At 43.1% G+C, this 18,785-nt stretch overlaps 1 protein-coding gene across 1 annotated transcript in view; it reads right to left on the bottom strand.

Moving 5' to 3' along the window:
• ZFAT (zinc finger and AT-hook domain containing) overlaps positions 1-15,285 on the bottom strand; it is a 127,178-nt gene extending 111,893 nt beyond the window's left edge. Inside the window, exons 1-2 of the mRNA XM_070940314.1 lie at positions 15,111-15,285; positions 3,117-3,287 (exon numbers count right to left, since the gene is read on the bottom strand). Coding sequence (XP_070796415.1) covers positions 3,117-3,287; positions 15,111-15,129 — 190 coding nt within the window. The 5' untranslated portion in view covers positions 15,130-15,285. The remainder of the gene's footprint in view (positions 1-3,116; positions 3,288-15,110) is intronic.
• Positions 15,286-18,785: the final 3,500 nt, after the last annotated feature.

The raw sequence follows: 18,785 nt of genomic DNA, 5'->3' as shown, positions 1-18,785 counted from the left end.
TTTTTTGCCCTCCCCAGGCTCCAAGAAAGTGTCTGGAGCCTGAGGAGGGCAAAAACGACCTCCCCCCCCTCCGGAGGCTCTCCAGAGGCCGGAAGGGGCCCATTTGCCAACTTCCGGTGGGCCCAGAAGGCCCGAAAATCAGCTGGCAGAGCTGAGCTCGTGTGCCCACTGATACGGCTCTGCGTGCCACTTGTGGCACATGTGCCATAGGTTCGCCATCACGGTTCTAGTGTATGATTTTATATCGGTCTATAAAACTTACAAGATATACGCTAGATCAGTGGTGGAGAACCTTTTATTCACTGAGTGCTGAACAGGTATGCGCTTTGCGCGCGCACATGCCATCCACACTAATGCAGAGCTCCTCCCCCATTCACTGCGTGCACAACTGCACCATCTGCGCAGGCACACGGCTTTCGTGCGGACCCCCGTGCGCTGCGTATGCAATCGCACCCTCTGCGCAGGGGCATGGTTTTCACAAATGCAATGCACGCACATGAATGCTGCCTGTGCATGCATGCCCTGCGCCCAAATACTCGCGTGCGCATGCGCAAATGCAAGCACGTGTGCAGGAAAGCTCCGAAGACCAGCTGGGTCCCCTGAATTGTGCACATGGGCACCAGAGGCCCGAACACCAGCTGGGGCGCAGGCGCAGCTGCAGGTGAGTTGGGCGACAGCTTGCGTGCCCAGAAAGATGGCTCTGTGTGCCACCTCGGGCACATGTGCCATAGGTTCGCCAGCATGGCACTAGATGCTGTCTGGCTGCCTGGTCTTACAATAATGGAGATGCTGGATTTACAGTATTGATTGTCTCTCTCACTACAGTTGAGCCTCAGGCTTTGCTTATAAGTCGTGCAACTTTTACTTCTCCTCTCCTGCGCGAGCTGCACTGGCTCCCGGTGGTCTTCCGAGTGCGCTTCAAGGTTTTGGTTATCACCTTTAAAGCGCTCCATGGTTTAGGACCTGGTTATCTACGGGACCGCCTGCTACCACCAATAGCCTCCCATTGGCCAGTACGCTCCCATAGAGAGGGGCTCCTCCGGGTGCCGTCGGCCAAACAATGTTGACTGGCGGCCCCTAGGGGGAGAGCCTTCTCTGGGGGGGCACCTACAATCTGGAACGAGCTCCCCCCGGAGATACGGAGGATCCCGGATCTGCGCACCTTCCGTCGCGCGCTTAAGACTTTTTTATTTCATCAAGCTGGCCTGGCCTAAATCTTCTCCCCTTTTTAAATGTAAATTTTAATTTGTTTTTAAATTATGGGGTATTTTTAAATCCAGCCAAATTATTTAATTCGTTTTTAATTTATTTTAAATTTTTGTATTTATGTGTTTTATCTTGTGGCTGTTCACCGCCCTGAGTCCTTCGGGAGAAGGGCGGTATTTAAAATTTAATGAAATAAATAAATAAAATAAATTTTGTTTTGTCCTTCTCTTCAACCCAGCTATAATAATATTGAAACCAAGTGTCAGAAAAGGGCTTAGCAAGTGCCATCCGGCCTCCGATTATTTTAGCCCCAGGGACAATACCGTTCTTAGAAATGAAAGGAAAATTGTATTTGTCATCCTGTTTAGCTAAGACAACAATCACGGGTAAGCCACTCAACCTTTGTGCTGTATGGCTTTTTGGCTAACACATCAGTGTTAATTTTCCATTATAAATTATGAATGGTCCCCAGTCCTGCCTTTACAGAAAATGAGGGCTATTATCTAAAATGAATCACAAGAGGGTTTTTTTTTTTCTTCACTTGACAAATGCCAAGTTAGCATTCAGCCAATTGACTTGCCAAATGACTACGGCCTCTTATCTGATGCGGTGGCTGCTTTCCAAAGGAAATTTCCCATAATGGCTCTCTAAGAGCTAGTTTAACTGTGGAGCACCAAAATAAAGGTTTTAGGAACAAAGCAGAGCTCTGCTTATATTTAAAACCAATGGGCGGCAAGCAATCGTTCCTGGAATGTGTTTGTAGTCTTGGGAGGTGATAAGCATCATTACAAAGAGAGGCTCTATACTGCTCTGTTCTCGTGATGGAAGCCCACCCCATGGCATGCTGCTTTGCATGGGGCAGTTACCGCATGGGGGGGGCCCTTTGTTCTACCATCATGGCTTGTATATAAGAGAAGCGATGACATGCGAAGGCTACATTTCTGTAAGAAGATAGAAGATATAAAATCTTCTATAAGAAGATTTAGGCATGAAAGTCAACCCAGGAGTCTGTGAGTTCTAGTCCTGCCTCAGGTATGAAAGCCAGCTGGGTGACTTTGAACCAATCACCGGGTGCCATGAGTTCTAGTCCCACCTTAAATATGAAAAGTTGAGCCTGGTTTAGCTCAACAGACAGAAGCACTGTAATTTAACACCAGCTGTCTGCAATTAAAGTAAGATCGAATCTCGCCAGGCTCAAGGTTGACTCAGCCTTCCATCCTTTCTAAGGTAGGTAAATTGAGGACCCAGTTTGTGGGGGCAATAAACTGATTTTGTATAAATATACAAAAGTATGAAGGCTATTGCTTAACGCACTGTAAGCCGCCCTGAGTCTCCGGAGAAGGGCGGCATATAAATCAAATTAAAAAAAAAAAAATCAGCTGCGTGACTGGGCCAGTCACTCTTTCTCAGCCCAACTACCTCACAAGGTTGATGTAGAGAAAAGAGGAGGAGGAGGAAGGAATATTAGGCAAGTTTGCTGCCTTGAATTATTTACAAAAGTAATAAAGGCAGGAAATAAATCAATGACTAAACCATGAACGCTCAGCTTTGTTACTTCTACCGGAGCGCCCAGCTGAATTTATAAAGGTAGTTAAATCCATGCGCGTACGCACCCTCTCCTTAAAGGACAGGGATAGTAAACATGTGGCACTGTAGACATTAAACTGTACTTATAATTCATGAAAGAAAACAAATGTTCTGGCAAGCTCAGGAGACCATCAAAGCCTTCCTCGCCTTACGCAGAGAACATTTAATCACTATAGTCGGAATTTCATGAATTACGCAAAGAGTTCGCTGCCGTTATGAATTAAGAAGAAGCTTGGGTTGTTTTAAGCCTGAAGCAATTTAGGACAAACTCAAGCCGCGGAGCGCAACGAGGATTCACATCTTTGGCGGACTTTGGCTGGTACCTTCTCCGTTTTTATTCAGATTGGCGGGCGCCGTGAGAGGCCTGAGCGGAATAATGATTTCGTCCACCTTGGCCCCATCTTCTGAGTGTTTCTCGGAGGCGTGAGACAGCAATTCGGACTGGTTGGGGGAAAACAGATTGCACAGCTTACACATGAAGATGGATTTGTTCCCTGGAAAACATAAAACAAAACAAAAAAATTAATGTTGGTTATTGTTATTTTTTTTAATTGGGACTCCTCGGGAATCTATAAAGTTATACAGGTAGTCTGTCAAGTTTCCGAAAGATGCCCTAATTAATTCATGAGCCATGATCCAAACTTCAAAGGAAATATAGTGATTTATTAGGAGCAACATTCCGGCAATACTTGGATGCAGTCAGAACTGATCCCACGTGGATTTACGTTCCCCTATGATCCTGTCTCTCCCCTCCCCCCTGGCCATGTCATAAATCACATTCTCCAATTAACCACTTTGGCTGGCTGTGAAACCTAACACCCTCCTTCTGATTGCGGTCAGAAAAATGTAGGGAATTCACTTCAGTTCTCCCTCCCTCCTGCTCATGGCAACTTGAAAGCTTTGCAAGTTGACATAGTCCTTGATAGAGTGGTGCAGTGGCCTAGAGGTGGAGCTCTCGCCTTACAATCAGGAGGCTATGAATTCGATCCTAGGTAGAGGCAGATATTTTCTCTCTCTGGGCACAATGAGAATGTATCTGCTAAACAAAACTCCGCATTGGTGACAGGAAGGGCATCCGGCCATTAAAACACTCTCCTAGCTCCATTCAGTTTGCTCAGCATCCACCCCACAAGGGATTATGGGGTTGTTAAATGATGGTAATGATACAGGTAGTCCTTGATTTATGGCCACAACTGAGCTCAGAATTTCAGTTGCAAAGTCAGGTCACTATGTGACTGGATTCAATTTTACAATAAGTTTTACAACGGTCATTAAGCAAGTCGTGTGGTCATGAAGCAAATCATATGGTCAGAAATCCAAACCCAGCTAACCGAATAGACGATTTTTGCCAGAAAATGGCCCCAAAAGTCGCAAAATGTAATAACAGGAGTACAAGGACTCAAGTGGACTCAAGAAATCACCTGCCAAAACTAGATTATTATTTTTCACTTGTTATCTCAGGGACATGTATCCCATCTTCGGTCTATTTAGTGCCCTGCCTCTAAATTCCCCCCAAAAAAAAAGAAAGAAAAGCCAAAGTGATTTACAGATTTGCTGCAAGGATGAATAGTAACTAAAAAGTGAGATCTTGCTACACACTGCATAAATAATTATTGCTGCTACTAATAATAAAAGTTGCTGCCGATCTCTGTAGCATCTGAATAAATATGTGAACTGTAAGGGATAAATCAGCTGATAATTAGGCTGGGAACCTACAGGACAATAACTGAAAGAACCAATTAAAGGTAAAGAATCAAATAAGCAGTATCCCAAATTAAGCCTGAATGGAATTGATGAGGAGGCTGCGGGTAATTAATTAGGAGGGAAGTCAACAGAGCAATTAATTAGACAAAGAATTAAATATGCAGAGGATCCAAGAAGCTGTTAATCAATTAAGTATGCAGATACGCTAAGGAGACATCGAACCGGTTGAAATATTTCGGCTGGCTGTACGCGATTTTCTTGCAGCCTACAAACCTAAAGCCTTATTTACTATTCCAGACAACTTCCTTACGACATGAAAGCTTTTGGAAAATAAATCTAATTATCTGCTATCACTATCTCTGTATTATCGTAACATTTTCTCTACCTAGAGCAACAACCTGTGGCAAACTTGTTAGGAGAAGAAACGTCAACGAACAGAGCATGACTCGCTTCCGTGTAAAGATGGTCACAGTTGCCCTGTTCATCTCGTACAGAGTGACAGAATAACAGAGTTGGAAGGGACCTTGGAGGTCTTCTAGTCCAACCCCCTGTTCAAGCAGAGACCCTACACTAGAGGTCAGCTGTTGTGGCTCCGTTACCTGAGCCTGTGTCATTGGCAGGAGAGGACTCGAGAGTGAAGGAGAGGAGTTGGCAAGGCCTCCCTCTCCAGGACCCTCCTCTCTGGCAATGCCTTCGGTGTCCGCCGAAGGGCAAGAGATAGGGCCAGGGCCAAGCACGTCCACGCAGCCACAGGTGGACAGTGATGAGGGAAATGAGTCTTGGCTGGATCCTCGGCAGCGTCGCAGAGATAAGCGCGCACAACAGAAGAAAAGGCGTGCCAGAGATAAAGCTGAGTCACTGGACCACACCCCACAGGGTATAAAAGGGGGTGAGGTGGCCATTCAGACTCTGTGACAGACAAAACTAACTACTATCGAGTCACATTGCATCTTTGGAAACAACATTATCGGCCTTGGATTTATTTTACGAACTGGACAATTCTTGACTGTGTGTATTTTGTTTATGAGTAAAGTTCTTGGCAAGCAGCTACTGGGTTGCTGCCAAGCTTCTTATCGGAAGAATTGGTTGTCTGCCAGTTTATTTAACCCCCGGCTGTCTATTTGTGTGCATGTGTGAGACGGGGACAGAACATCAGCAACCTGTGGCTCCGGAGCCACATGCGGCTCTTTGGGTCCTCTGCTCCCTGTCAGGTGATCCCACCACTGGCTGGCCCCGCCCCTCGCCCTCCCCTCCCAGTCACTCCTCGCCTAGCCTGAGAAGGTAAGGGCGACGGCGGGGGATGGAGAAGCGGCCAGGGCAGAGATAGAAAGATAGAGAGAGAGGGGAAGAGAGAGAGACATAGAGAGATACAGAGAGAGAGGGAGGGAAGGGAGAGAGAGATATGTCAAAAGTATTTTGTGGTTCCCGTTATTTTTTAACAACTGGTTCTCTGCCCTAATGACTGGCTGGGAAGGCGTGGCTGGGGGGGGGGGTCATGTGACTGGTGGAAGTGAGTGACATCGAGCTGGCCACGCCCATCCAGGTTTTGTGGCTCCCAGTGTTTTCTTTTCTGTGGGAAACGGGTCTGTTGTGTTCGTGGGAAGGCAGGCAAGACTCGAGGTGACTCCGTATAACAACAACTAACTGTTTATTAATAACATTCAGCAACAGTAATTTGCTATAACAGCTAACACGGGAGGGAGAGAGAGCGCTCCCTCACAAACCGACAGCTCTTATATACCACCACTTGACATCGTCTTAACCAATGAGAATACACCTTATTTCCCGCCAGCACAGCGCCCTCGTCTGGCGGCTCTACTTGCCATGCGCCGATTAGTCAGGACGTAACAGGTTCCAAATGGCTCTTTGAGTATTTAAGGTTGCAGAGCTCTGCCCTACATGATTCCAGATAAATGGCTGTCCAATTTCTTTTTTGAAAACCTCCAGTGATGGAGCACCCACAACTTCTGAAGGCAAGTTGTTCCACTGGTTAACTGTTCTCACTGTTAGGAAGTTTCTCCTTAGTTTCAGGTTGCTTCTCTCCTTGATCAGTTTCCACCCATTGTTTCTTGCCCTGCCCTCTGGTGCTTTGGAAATAGGTTGACCCCACCCCCTTCCTTGTGGCAGCCCCTCAACTATTGGGACACTGCTACTTCGGGGAAGCTGTAGCCCCCGAACCAAGATTAACATCAGACTCATTTCACAATGACTAATACAACAATAAAGATAATTACAATAATAAAAAAAATTGTTGGAAAGGAGGATAAACTGTCGATAAGAAAGACAAAAGAAGTCTAGATAGTGGACGTGGTAGTAACTGAAGACAGCAGAAGAGGAGAGGAAGAACTTGAGAAAATAACAAAATACACAGACCTGCAAATAGAAATAGAACAACTGTGGCAAAAGAAAGCAAAGGCGGTATCAATAGTAATAGTCTTTTCAGGAAAAATAGGGCTGTATACCTTGATTAATCAATCACCAAGAATCTGTGAGTTCTAGTTTCATTTTAGGCATGAAAGCCGGCTGATCGACTTTGGGTCAATCACTGGGAGTCTGTGAATTCTAGTTTCATTTTAGGCCTAAAAAGCAGCTGAGTAACTTTGGGCCAATCCCCAAGAGACCATGAGTTCTAGTCCCACCTTAGCTATGAAAGCCAATTGGGTGGCTTTGAGCCAATCCCCAGGAGACAGTGAGTTCTAGTCCCACCTTAGCTATGAAAGCCAATTGGATGGTTTTGAGCCAATCCCCAAGAGACCATGAGTTCTAGTCCCACCTTAGCTATGAAAGCCAATTGGGTGGCTTTGAGCCAATCCCCAGGAGACAGTGAGTTCTAGTCCCACCTTAGCTGTGAAAGCCAGCTAGGTGACTTTAGGCCAATGATTTCCCCATGCTGGCTGGGGAATTCTGGGAGTTAAAGTTCCCAAGGTTGAGAAACACAGTTCTAATGCAATGCTTAGGGGCCCAGACAATAGAAAGGCCCCCACCCTTCCTTTTGGCCTTAAGGATGACTATTTTTTCAGCCTTGTCTCCATCAAAACCAAATGAATGATGCATATATCCTGTTTGACAAGTGTCCCTTTTTCACTTTACTAATCAGACAGTAGCCTTCAATCCTCAAGGCTGGCTGCTACATGCAACATTTCCCAATTCAAGAAAGATACCGGTGAGAAAAGGTATTTTTTATGCTTTCTTTTCTTTAATAAATTGGTACAAGATTTTTTTCATACTGTATGTATGAATACAGTATTAAGTAGATTATTTCCAGCTTAGACAGTGAGTTCTTTGCATTTTTTTTCCTTTTCATTCAATCAATTCCAATTTTCAGAGACCATCTATATAAGTCCCTGCAGTTTTCTTTGCAAGGGTTTGTTCTGACCCAGGCTTCCCAAGAGCATGAAGCAGACTCCTTGTCCCGACAAAAAACCCTTTTTATTAAGTTACTGTAAATTTTTCTCATTCACATCCAGCAAAGTCTTTCAGGGGGCAATTTACAAACCTCATCTGGCTTGGAGAGCTGCCAGGCCGATATCTTCAAAACTTGGCAAGAAGTCTCTGAGAGTCACGAACCAATTAAGCGAACTAATTGTCTCTTGCAAACTCCACTCTCCTTTCACTCCTCTTTATTCCCTATGGGAACGGCCACTCACTATCCCCCTGTGGTTTTACTCCTGAGTCAGCCCTTGTTCCTTAGCTGTTCCCTTCTCCTGGCAGCTCTGCGCATGCAAATACTGGGAACATGATCCAGTTGTTCTTCTGCTCCACTGATGTCTGACTCCGAAGGCAGTTGACAACTGTCAGATGGCCCTGGCCTCCTCTCTGCCTCCAACTCAGATCCCTCATCAGAGCCTTCCCCAGACTCCAGGACTGGCCCATGTTCCTCCCCAACCTCCTCACTGTCTGAGTCTGCCACCAGCTCTGCTGGTAGGCCACAACAGGGTTTTTCAGAAGTGGTGGCTTTCTTCCTAGGGTCGAGAGAAAGTGATTGGCTCAAGATTACCCAGCTGGCTTTGTGCCCAAGGCTGGGCTAGAACTCCCAGACTCCCAGTTTCTAGCCTAACCATTATACCAAACTGGCTCTCTGCATTCTTTATTCCTGCAGCCATTGCTAGAATTAACACAATGCTTCTCAAGAATCATCTTTAAAAAAAAAAAAAAAAAGCACCTATCCTGAAATGTCTGGAATATTGCAAACTTATTTTAAGCATAATTCCTTACCGTTTATCTTACAGCCTGACAAAGAGTTAAAACAACTTAACTGGTTAAACACAGTCTGGATTTTTAAATTAAATCCTGACTGAGTCCCTTTGAAGTAGCTCTCTTTGGAATGTTAACAGCGGCCTCTAGTGGCCACTTCTGTTAGAAAACTCAACTGCAACGAAAACTTTAAAAAGGAACAAACTGGAAATGCTAAACTGAAAACAGTCCTTTTCAACTTTGGCACTGTTCACTTTTAAGAGGTCTGGATTTCAACTCCCAGAATTCTCATGCTGGCTGGGGAATTCTGGGAGTTGAAGTCCAGGTCTCTTACTAAAGTGGAGAAAAAAACACTGACCAAGACTAGCTAGTGAAAATGGAAGGAAAGGGAGAGAAAAAGATATATATTTTTTCCAGAAGCACTGAAAAGCGTCTTACAGTAACTTTGCTGGGTTCTGATTCTAGGAATTTTGAGAGAAGAAGAAAGCAAGGGGTGCATATTCAAAGCAGGTGTTTTTTTGGTTCTATCTGTAGGAAGTTAGCACCCACCCCTTTCCTAGAAGAATGAAATATTTTGGGAAATATTAAAAAGGCGGAATAATATGTTTCCCTGGATGAGAAATGGAGAAGCATGTTTTAAAGACAAAGCAGCTCCCACCTTCCTGCCCCCACTGTTAATGGGCCATAGGCAGAAACTCAATCTTTGTCAATGGACCTCATCTGCAAGACAATAGGACCCATCTATAGGACAGAAACTCACCACATGGCACCTGGGAAGATTACATCAGCCAGCAAGGCTAGCTAAGACTCCCACCCCCTGGAAGTCTGACAACCAATCAGGATACTCTTTCTGGGCCCCAGGAAGTTCAAAGCCAGAGAAAGCATAAAACCCGGGGACTCACTGCGTCTTGCCCCTTTTCTGTTCAGGAACTCAAGCCATGTGATCCTGTCCACCATTAAACCATCTTTCCAAGCAGTCTCCATGTTTCCAGTGTCTTTTTCCCCACTTGGAGCAGAACCCAGAAGGATATCTCTTCCAACATATCCAAACGGCATTTAGGGGACCAGCTTCCTTAAGCTGTCAGAGCAGAAGTATGTCATGACCCAAATCTCTCCATTTTTAGCCAATGTATATAGTCTGTGTGGTGTTTCCAGGTATGTTGCTCACCAGGAGGCACCAAGTGATATATGTTGGGATCATGGGGTCTACAGGTAATGAGTTCCAAGAGGACAAACCAATCAAATGGAGCTCAGTGTAATTTAGTTGACAGTAGAATAAAAAAGATGGAAGGGACCTTGGAAGTCTTCTAGTCCAACCACCTGCTCAGGCAGGAAACCCTATACCAGTGATGGCTAACCTTTTTGCCGTCGCGGGCCAAAAGCGGGAGGAGCGGGGGGGGGGGTCGCGCGCGTGCCCACACCCATAATTCAATGCGCCTCCTCCCCCGTGCATGCGTGCATGACCCGCCCGCGCGACCCCCACTTTTGGCATACAGTGGCATGGTGGGCCTGGTAGGCCCGTTTTTCACCCTCGCCAGGCTCCAAAGGCTTTCTTCCCCATCCCACCCCCGGAGGCCAGAAACGGCCCATTTGCCGACTTCTGGTGGGACCGGAGGACCCGTTTTTCACTCTCCCCAGGCTCCAGAGCCTTTCTAGGAGCTTGGGGAGGGCGAAAATAGACAAATAGAAAATAAAGAAGATAAAGTGTTCTGGGGCTTTAGAATTCAAACCAACATGCGCTTTCCACATAACATCCCAGACTTAACAACTGTCTCAATAAGAAAGTTGGGAAATGAAGTTTCTCCTTTGAGCTAAAGCTACTTCTTTTGATATGCAAAAAACATAGCCTTTTCAAGAACAATAGGGTTGTAGATTGATGTCCCTGGCTAAAGTCCAATTGTTAGGAAAGAAACAAAACCCAGGTGGGAAAGAAAGAGATGCAACCTAGTTGAAGGGTGTCTTGCCTTTTCTCACACCTATGAAATGTATATACCCCTATATAAAGACTTGAGGATACCCTTAATAAAATGTTTTTTCCTTTGCTTGAATCACTATTGGTTTGGATTGTTGGGGTGGGTGAGGAGAGAGAAAAGGTCACTCTGCGAAGGTATTATCTCACAAATTCAGGGATTACATATTTTCCAGCTCTATGCCGACTTCAGTGCCTGAGTTTTAAAAACAACAGTAGGAGGAGAAAGAAATAATATATATTTTCTTTTCTTTCTTTCTTTCTTTCTTTTTTTCTTTTTTTCTTTCTTTCTTTCTTTCTTTCTTTCTTTCTTTCTTTCTTTCTTTCTCTTTCTAGAAATAATATATTCTTTCTTTCTTTCTTTCTTTTTAGAAATAATATATTCTTTCTTTCTTTCTTTTACTTTTTCTTTCTAGAAATAATATATATTTTCTTTCTTTCTTTCTAGAAATAATATATATTTTCTTTCTTTCTTTCTCTTTCTTTCTTTCTTTCTTTCTTTCTTTCTTTCTAGAAATAATATATTCTTTCTTTCTTTCTTTTACTTTCTTTCTTTCTAGAAATAATATATATTTTCTTTCTTTCTTTCTTTCTTTCTTTCTTTCTTTCTTTCTTTCTTTCTTTCTTTCTTTCTTTCTTTCTTTCTATTTCTGGAACTGGGTATGTCTAGTCTGATGAAAAAAATATCTCAGGGGGAGTCAAGCTATTCTCCAAAGCATCTGAAGGCAGGACAAGAAGCAATGGATGGAAACTAATCAAGGAGAGAAGCAACTTAGAACTAAGGAGAAATTTCCTAACAGTTAGAACAATCAATCAGTGGAGCAACTTGCCTCCAGAAGTTGTGAATGCTCCAACACCGGAAGTTTTTAAGAAGAGGTTGGATAACCATTTATCTGAAGTGGTGTAGGGTTTCCTGCCTAAGCAGGGGGTTGGACTAGAAGACCTCCAAGGTCCCTTCCAACTCTGTTATTCTATTCCATTTTTTTCTTTATCTTTCTTTCTTTCTGTCTGTCTGTCTGCCTTTTTATCTACCTATCTATCAAAAGAGTAGCATTATTATAGATATGCAATATACTATAAATATATTATTGATTTGCCTGCAAGCAAGAACTGGAGGACCATAAAATAGACAAATAGAAAATAAAGAAGATTAAGTGTTCTGAGGCTTTAGAATTCAAACCAACATGCACTTTCCACATAACATCCCAGACTTAACAACTGTCTCAATAAGAAAGACAAAAAGTCTGGCTAATGGACGTGGCAGTACCTGGAGATAGCAGAAAAGAGAAGAAAGAACTGGAGAATATCACAAACCACAAAGACCGGCAGACAGAAGTAGAACGACTGATGCAAAAGCAAGCAGAGGTAGTACCAATAGGCGCCTTGGGTGCAATCCCAAAACATCTGGAGCACCACTTGAACACCATCGGCATTGACAAAATCACCATCAGTCAATCGCAAAAGGCAGTTTGCTTGGAACAGCTTACATCCTGCAATCAGGGGTGAAATGCTCCCGGTTCGGACCGGATCGCCTGATCTGGTAGCGATGGAGGTGGGTGGTTCAGAGAACCGGTAGCAAAAATCCCTGCCACCCCCACCATGCCCAGCTGAGCCACGCAATCATCAGACGCTTTTTAAAATATTTTTAAAAGCATTTTTTCTACAACTTCTTCGGCCGAAAAAATGCTTTTAAAAGTTAAAAAAAAGCCTCTGATGATCGCGTGGCTCAGCTGGGATCGCCAGAGGCTTTTAAAAGCATTTTTTTTTAAAACCTCTTCGGCCGAAGAGGTTGTAGAAAAAATGTTTTTAAAAGAAAAAAAGCCTCTGCCGATCAGGCAACTCAGCTGGGATCGTCAGAGGCTTTTAAAAGCATTTTTTTTACAACCTCTTCGGCTGAAGAGAAAAAATGGTTTTAAAAGTTTTTTTTAAAAAAGTTGGCCACGCCCACCCAGTCACATTACACCCCCCCCACCAAGCCACACCCATAGAACCGGTAGTAACAAATTTTACATTTCACCACTACCTGCAACCATACCTTTAACACCATCAAACGAGTTCAGAGATATTTCACGAGAACAGTCCTCCACTCCTCGCAACAAAATACCTTATGCCACCAGACTTGAATTTTTGGGCTTAAACAACTTAGAACATTGACGGCTTCAGTCCGACCTAAGCATGGTACATAAAATCATCTGCTACAATGTCCTACCCGTCAATGACTACTTCAGCTTCAACCACAACAATACATGAGCACACAATAGATACAAACTTAAAATGAACCGCTCCAAACTAGACTGCAGAAAATACGGCTTCAGTAACAGAGTGGTCAATGCCTGGAATGCACTACCTGACTCTGTGGTTTCTTCCCCAAACCCCCAAAACTTTAACCTTAGGCTGTCTACTATAAACTTCACCCCATTCCTAAGAGGTCTGTAAGGGGCATGCATAAGCGCACCAGCATGCCTACAATCCAGTGGTGGGTTTCAAAAATTGTTACTACTGGTTCTTTGGGTGTGGCTTGGTGGGCGTGGCAGGGGAATGATACTGTAAAATCTCCATTCCCACCCCACTCCAGGGGAAGGTTACTGCAAAATCTCCATTTCCTCCTGATCAGCTGGGACTTGAGAGGCAGAGAATAGATGGAGGCGGGGCCAGTCAGAATTTTTACTACCGGTTCTCCGAACTACTTAAAATTTCCGCTTCTGGTTCTCCAGAACTGTTCAGAATCCGCTGAAACCCACCTCTGCTACCATCCCTTGTCCTAATGTCCCATTTATTCGTATCTATTTCATGTCTTCATAATCACGTTTATACTTATATCTGTGATCTAAGATATGCTTGATGAAAATAAATAAATAAAATAAAATAAAATTGCCCCATAACAAACAATAGGCTCGCTTAATGACCGCCATGCACATTGCAATAAAGGTAGTAAATTTCGGTCCTGCTTTATGACCATCACGACTTATCAAGCGAAATTACAGTTGTAACTTGAGGAATAACTGTATATGTGTATGATTCTGATTTTAATACTATAACTGCCTAAAGTCAAAGGAGCAAAAAAAATAAACTTTTATTTTGTTCATCGACCATCATATATGAATATCCAGTAAATGAGATATGAGGATTTTTTTTTTTTTTTGGTGATACATTCTGAAGCTTGACATTCAAGAGGTTTTGATTCTCAAAGGACCTGGGATTAATAGTTAAGATTAGGATGATTATGTTGAGATAAACAGCAATGAAGATGATTATGTTGGGAGCAACAGTTAAGATATTGTTTAAATATTTATAATAATTGTAATGATTTATATTTTTAAGCGACATCTATCTAAGCAAAAAGAAAAAAAGAAAATGAAATGATATTGTTTAGGATTTAAAGATTTAAGCAACGGGTTTTTGGACAATGGTATTATTAAATACAATTTAGGGAAACAATTGTGTAAAATATTAAGTTGTGTTATTTGGAAATTAAGATTTGAGGTGAAATAATAGAAAGGTAATTGCTTTGAGTAAATCATTACGAGTTAATCTTTATTTTTCTGTTTTTTTTTTATTTTCTATAAAATGGTAATTAGTGGAGATTAGAAAAAAAGTTGTTGTTAAAGAGGAGTTAGCAATTTATGACCGGATCAATGCTTCGTTCTAAAAAGATGTATTTTATGTTTATGTTTAAAAAATTCAAAAAAAAATTCAAAAAAAAAAAAAAGAAATTCTCAAAGGACCATTTTTTCCCCCCTTCTGCCTACCCCAGATTTTTGGGGGAAAAAACTCAACAGCTGGAAAATAAAATATGAGCCAAATACAATCTAAGCTCCTTGGCTGACTGTGTAACCAAACCATTAGCTTGGATTAGCTCAACTATCCTTGCAGGACTCAAATTTGAACTTTCCCAAGGGGGCATCCTGGAGAGATGATGGAGGGAAGGCTGCATCCTGCATCCTGTAGTCCAGGTAAGCCGGACTTCAAGCCCCAGCATGCCACGGGACGGACTCCAACTCCCAGCAAGCCGCGCGCCACAAGAGGGGGGGGAAGGAATCCCCTTCGCGGTGGAAGCAGCTGAATAAGGACAGCAAAGGAAGGGAGGCGGATTTAAATCTGGGTGTGGTCTGTCCTGGGACGTCTGAAAGGCTAGACAGACTCCTGAATATGGACTAAGGAGGCTGGGAATGATGGGCACAGGTTTTTTTTGGAGCAGAAAATAAATAAATAAAAAAATTCCCCTCCCAAAGAGGTCTGCGCACTAAGGGCGAATATAGATACTTCCGGTTCCCCTTCGACAACAGCGTCGGATCTTCCTGCCACTCAATTAGTCCCGCACGGTCGACACAGAACCGGAAGTGCGTGGGGGTCCACCACCCGCACGGGGCCCCTATGCCGCGTGCCTCCTTCCTTTCCCCTCAGTTGTGGCGCGGACGGAGTTCGAGACGCCCTTTTTTCCCCCACTCACCGGCCGAAGGAGACTCCATGGCAGCCCGGGTTGCGGAGCGGGAAGAAGAAGAAGAAGAAAAAAAAAAATATCCGGGTCTTTCCTTTTTTTTTTTTTTTTTTGAACTGCGAAGAAAGCGAAGGGAAAAGAAAGCTCGGCGCACTTCCGTCCCTTCGGGGAAAGCGCCGTCCGCCGATGCGCCTTTCCGGAGTCCCTGGAAGGGCGGGGAGCGCCTTTAAAAAAAGAAAGGAAGGGAAAAAGCCGGCCCCGACCCGTATAAATATTAATCGCGGCCGCTCTGGAATGGCGGCGGGAGAAGCTGCCGGACGGGGATTATGGCGAATCTGCGGCGCCCGACATGGCGGCGGCTTGCGCTTCCTCGAGTGACGTCAGAGCCGCGCGCGGAGGGGAGGGAGGGGCCGTCCCCGTCTCTCCAGCGCCGTTGGGCGGAGCCAGGTCTCCTGCTGGTGCGCCTGCGTGGCTACGGCGCCTCCTAGTGGCTGCTGGAAAGTTTCAAAGCTGGAGGGATTCCCAACGGTGCTTTGTTTTTCAGGAGAAAAATCAAATGGACTTTGACTTTTCTTCTTTTGAAGACGTTTCGCTTCTCATCCGAGAAGCTTCTTCAGCTCTGACAGGATATTATTAGTATCCTATGACTATTACTAAGCGTTGTATCTTATGATTCTTGATGAAGATACTTTATTTTTTTCTTTATGTACACTGAGAGCTTATGCACCAAAGACAAATTCCTTGGGTGTCCAATCACACTTGGCCAATAAAGAATTCTATTGTATTCTATAGTGCCGGAATGGAAAGATTTACAGACTTTCAGCCGGAGAAAAGTTGCACTCGATCTCTGCGGATTGGGAATTGGAGCTCCCCAAACCTCTGGACGCTGAGGATGGCTCTTGTAAACATATGTATGGGCATAGGAAGAGTGTAGATGCCACAACAGGTGGCAGCAGTTAGTTGACCACGTTTCCCCAAAAGAACCAAGGAAATGCTTGGATGGGGGACCACTAGGAGATCCAAAGGCTGTGATAAAGAAACAGAAAATCCCAGAAATCAGTGAAGCCGTTTCCTTTAATGCCAAGAAAACTGCACGGAAGTGTCTCTGTAGTTACCAGCAGTCAAACTCTTCTTTGAATGAAGTGTTAGTTTTAAATCAAAACGCAACAAAGTGAATTCTCACGTTTCTATACTGCCAAAAAAAAAAAAAAAACCGCCCACGTACAAATGTTCAGCAAACTTTCAGGAGTTGAGCTGCCTTGGAAATGTTTATGTAGACAGCACACAAGATACTCATTTATTTATTAAATTCATATGCCGATCATTTCATTGTTCATTTTATGTACACAGGTATGTGCTTGTGGGTATCCAAGAGTCAAACTGAAAGCAACTTGCAACCTAACTGGCAGTCTCCAGCATATGGGCTAATAAAAGAAAATGCAGAATAGGATGAATATTGTTTACAACAGAGAATCACACAGAATAACTTAAATTTCTCTCCTTAAGCTGCAATTCTGGGCATGCCAATCCCAGCACAAAAGTGTTTTAGTGCAAGACTGAAGGGCCTACATGATGGGTGTCTAATCTTTTGGCTTGCCTGAGCCACATATGAAATACAATTAATGTATATAAATAACAAACTTCATTTTTAAAATATTCTTATTTAATTTTTTATTATTATTATTATATAATGTGGAACTGCATTACAAGCTAGGTCCACGTGTGGTCCGTGGGCTGCAGATTGGATATGCCTGATCTATGTGATAACAAACTGTCTAAGGAATAAAATGACTTCGGAACAGTTTTAGATATAAACAGGATACAAAAAAGGGAAAATAAATGAAAGGCTCCTCTAAACTGAGGTACAAATGACCAGGTTCAAGGTTCAAATTTATTATTCAAACTTCTATACCGCCCTTCTCCTTTCGGACTCAGGGCGGTGAACAGCTCTTTATTGAGCCTCTTGAGTTTACTTCAAACAAAAATTAAGGAGCAATATGGAATTTGTACAACAACAACATAACCCAATTCTGAATAGCACTGTGACCTAGTTGAGTTTTTTTAATCCTTCCCCTAGAGCAGTGTTTTTCAAACTTGGCAACTTTTAAGATGACTGGATTTCAATGCCCAAGATTCTCCATCTTAAAACTTGCCAAGTAAGAGTATGGCCAATTTTTTTTTTTTTTTTTTTTTTTTTTGCAAGTTCATGAACTTTCCAATAAGAGTTTACAGCTGGAAGCTAATTTAACATAATTTGCAATATTTGGGCTTCACAGAGACCAGACTAAAGACACCAAGGATTCTGATTTCTGTTGACCAAAAGTCTTTGGCCTGCAAGACAAGCAGTTCTCATATTTAACGGAAATCTTCTCAGAAAAAGCTACCCTGTTTTCCCCAAAATAAGACATCCCTTGATAATAAGCCCAATCGGGCTTTTGAGCACATGGCAATAAGGCCAAGTACTTATTTCAGGGTTCAAAAAAATATAAGGCAGGGTCTTATTTTTGGGAAACATGGTACTCAAAACAACAAAACAAAACTCAAATTCAAAGCAAAAAGAAGGATTTACAGTAGTGGCCAAAATTGTGGAAACCTTTGGGGAAAAGTGTATTTTCTAAAACTAGCTAATAACACCACTTTTTTTTTTTTGTAGTACCATAAAGATAATTTAATCAAGAATGTAATGCAATAACTTTTATGAAGGATTTGCTATTAGAATAGCAGTTACAGTATAAAGAAGAAAAGGAAAACACGTAGAAAAAACGAGATATACAAAAATTATCACCATAGAAAAAATGAGATATACAAAAATGACCACGTCAGTTAATACTTAGTTGGGTAACCTTTAGCATGAATTACGGCCTTACATCGTCTTCCCATGGAGTGAACCAAGTCTTTTAGTTCTGCAGCTGTTATCATGTGAAACCAAGATTGAATGATGGCTTCTGTTAACTGGGTTTTATTGCTGGGTCACTTCTGACAACCAAGGCTCCATAGATTTTCAATTGGGTGAAGGTCTGGGCTATTCCCAGGCCATTCCAGCAATGGAATGGAATTATCTTGAAACTCCAAAAAAAAAGGTGTTATTAGCCATCAAACCTCAAAAATACACTTTCCCCAAAAGGTTTCCACAATTTTGGCCACTAATGTATATAAAATCCTCCCAAATCATCTATTCCTTGCGCAGAATGGCAATGCTGTGAAACATTTTGCCCCTCCCTCAGCATTTACTAGCGTGTAAGCTATTCTAATATTGCTGAAAGCAGGCCGGTGAAGTTAAAAACCTTTCTCAGCCCATAGCACTTTAGGGTGGTGTGTCCAACACCCCAGATTCAGGCTGCAGAGTTCAAGGTTGGCTCCTTATAACACTAGAGCCAATCCCGGTAGCTGTAATTAACTTCCATAGGGCAGCTCTTAACACACGGAATTAGGCATCTGTGCTTGGACAAATGGACACCACCAAGAGCCATTTTCACAAAGACTGAACCATATTCTGATACTTCAGAGTCTACCAAACACGGGGTTAAATGTGTTTTTTTTCAGCAGTTTTTCAGAGCTGGTTTCCTTTGCATCCCTCCCTCCCTCCCCCCATGGCTGATTCTAGACCTAACTAATTAACCTTTACCATGCTATTATTTCTTCCTTGAGTGGTGCAGTGGCCTAGAGGTAGAGCTCTCACCTCACAAT

This window comes from Pituophis catenifer, unplaced genomic scaffold, assembly GCF_029215685.1.
Source record: "Pituophis catenifer annectens isolate HBS135680 unplaced genomic scaffold, rPitCat1.0.hap2 SCAF_3, whole genome shotgun sequence".
Lineage (NCBI taxonomy): Eukaryota > Metazoa > Chordata > Lepidosauria > Squamata > Colubridae > Pituophis > Pituophis catenifer.
The sequence above is the reverse complement of the archived record's forward strand: the minus strand, read 5'-3'. Positions and strand labels throughout refer to the sequence as shown.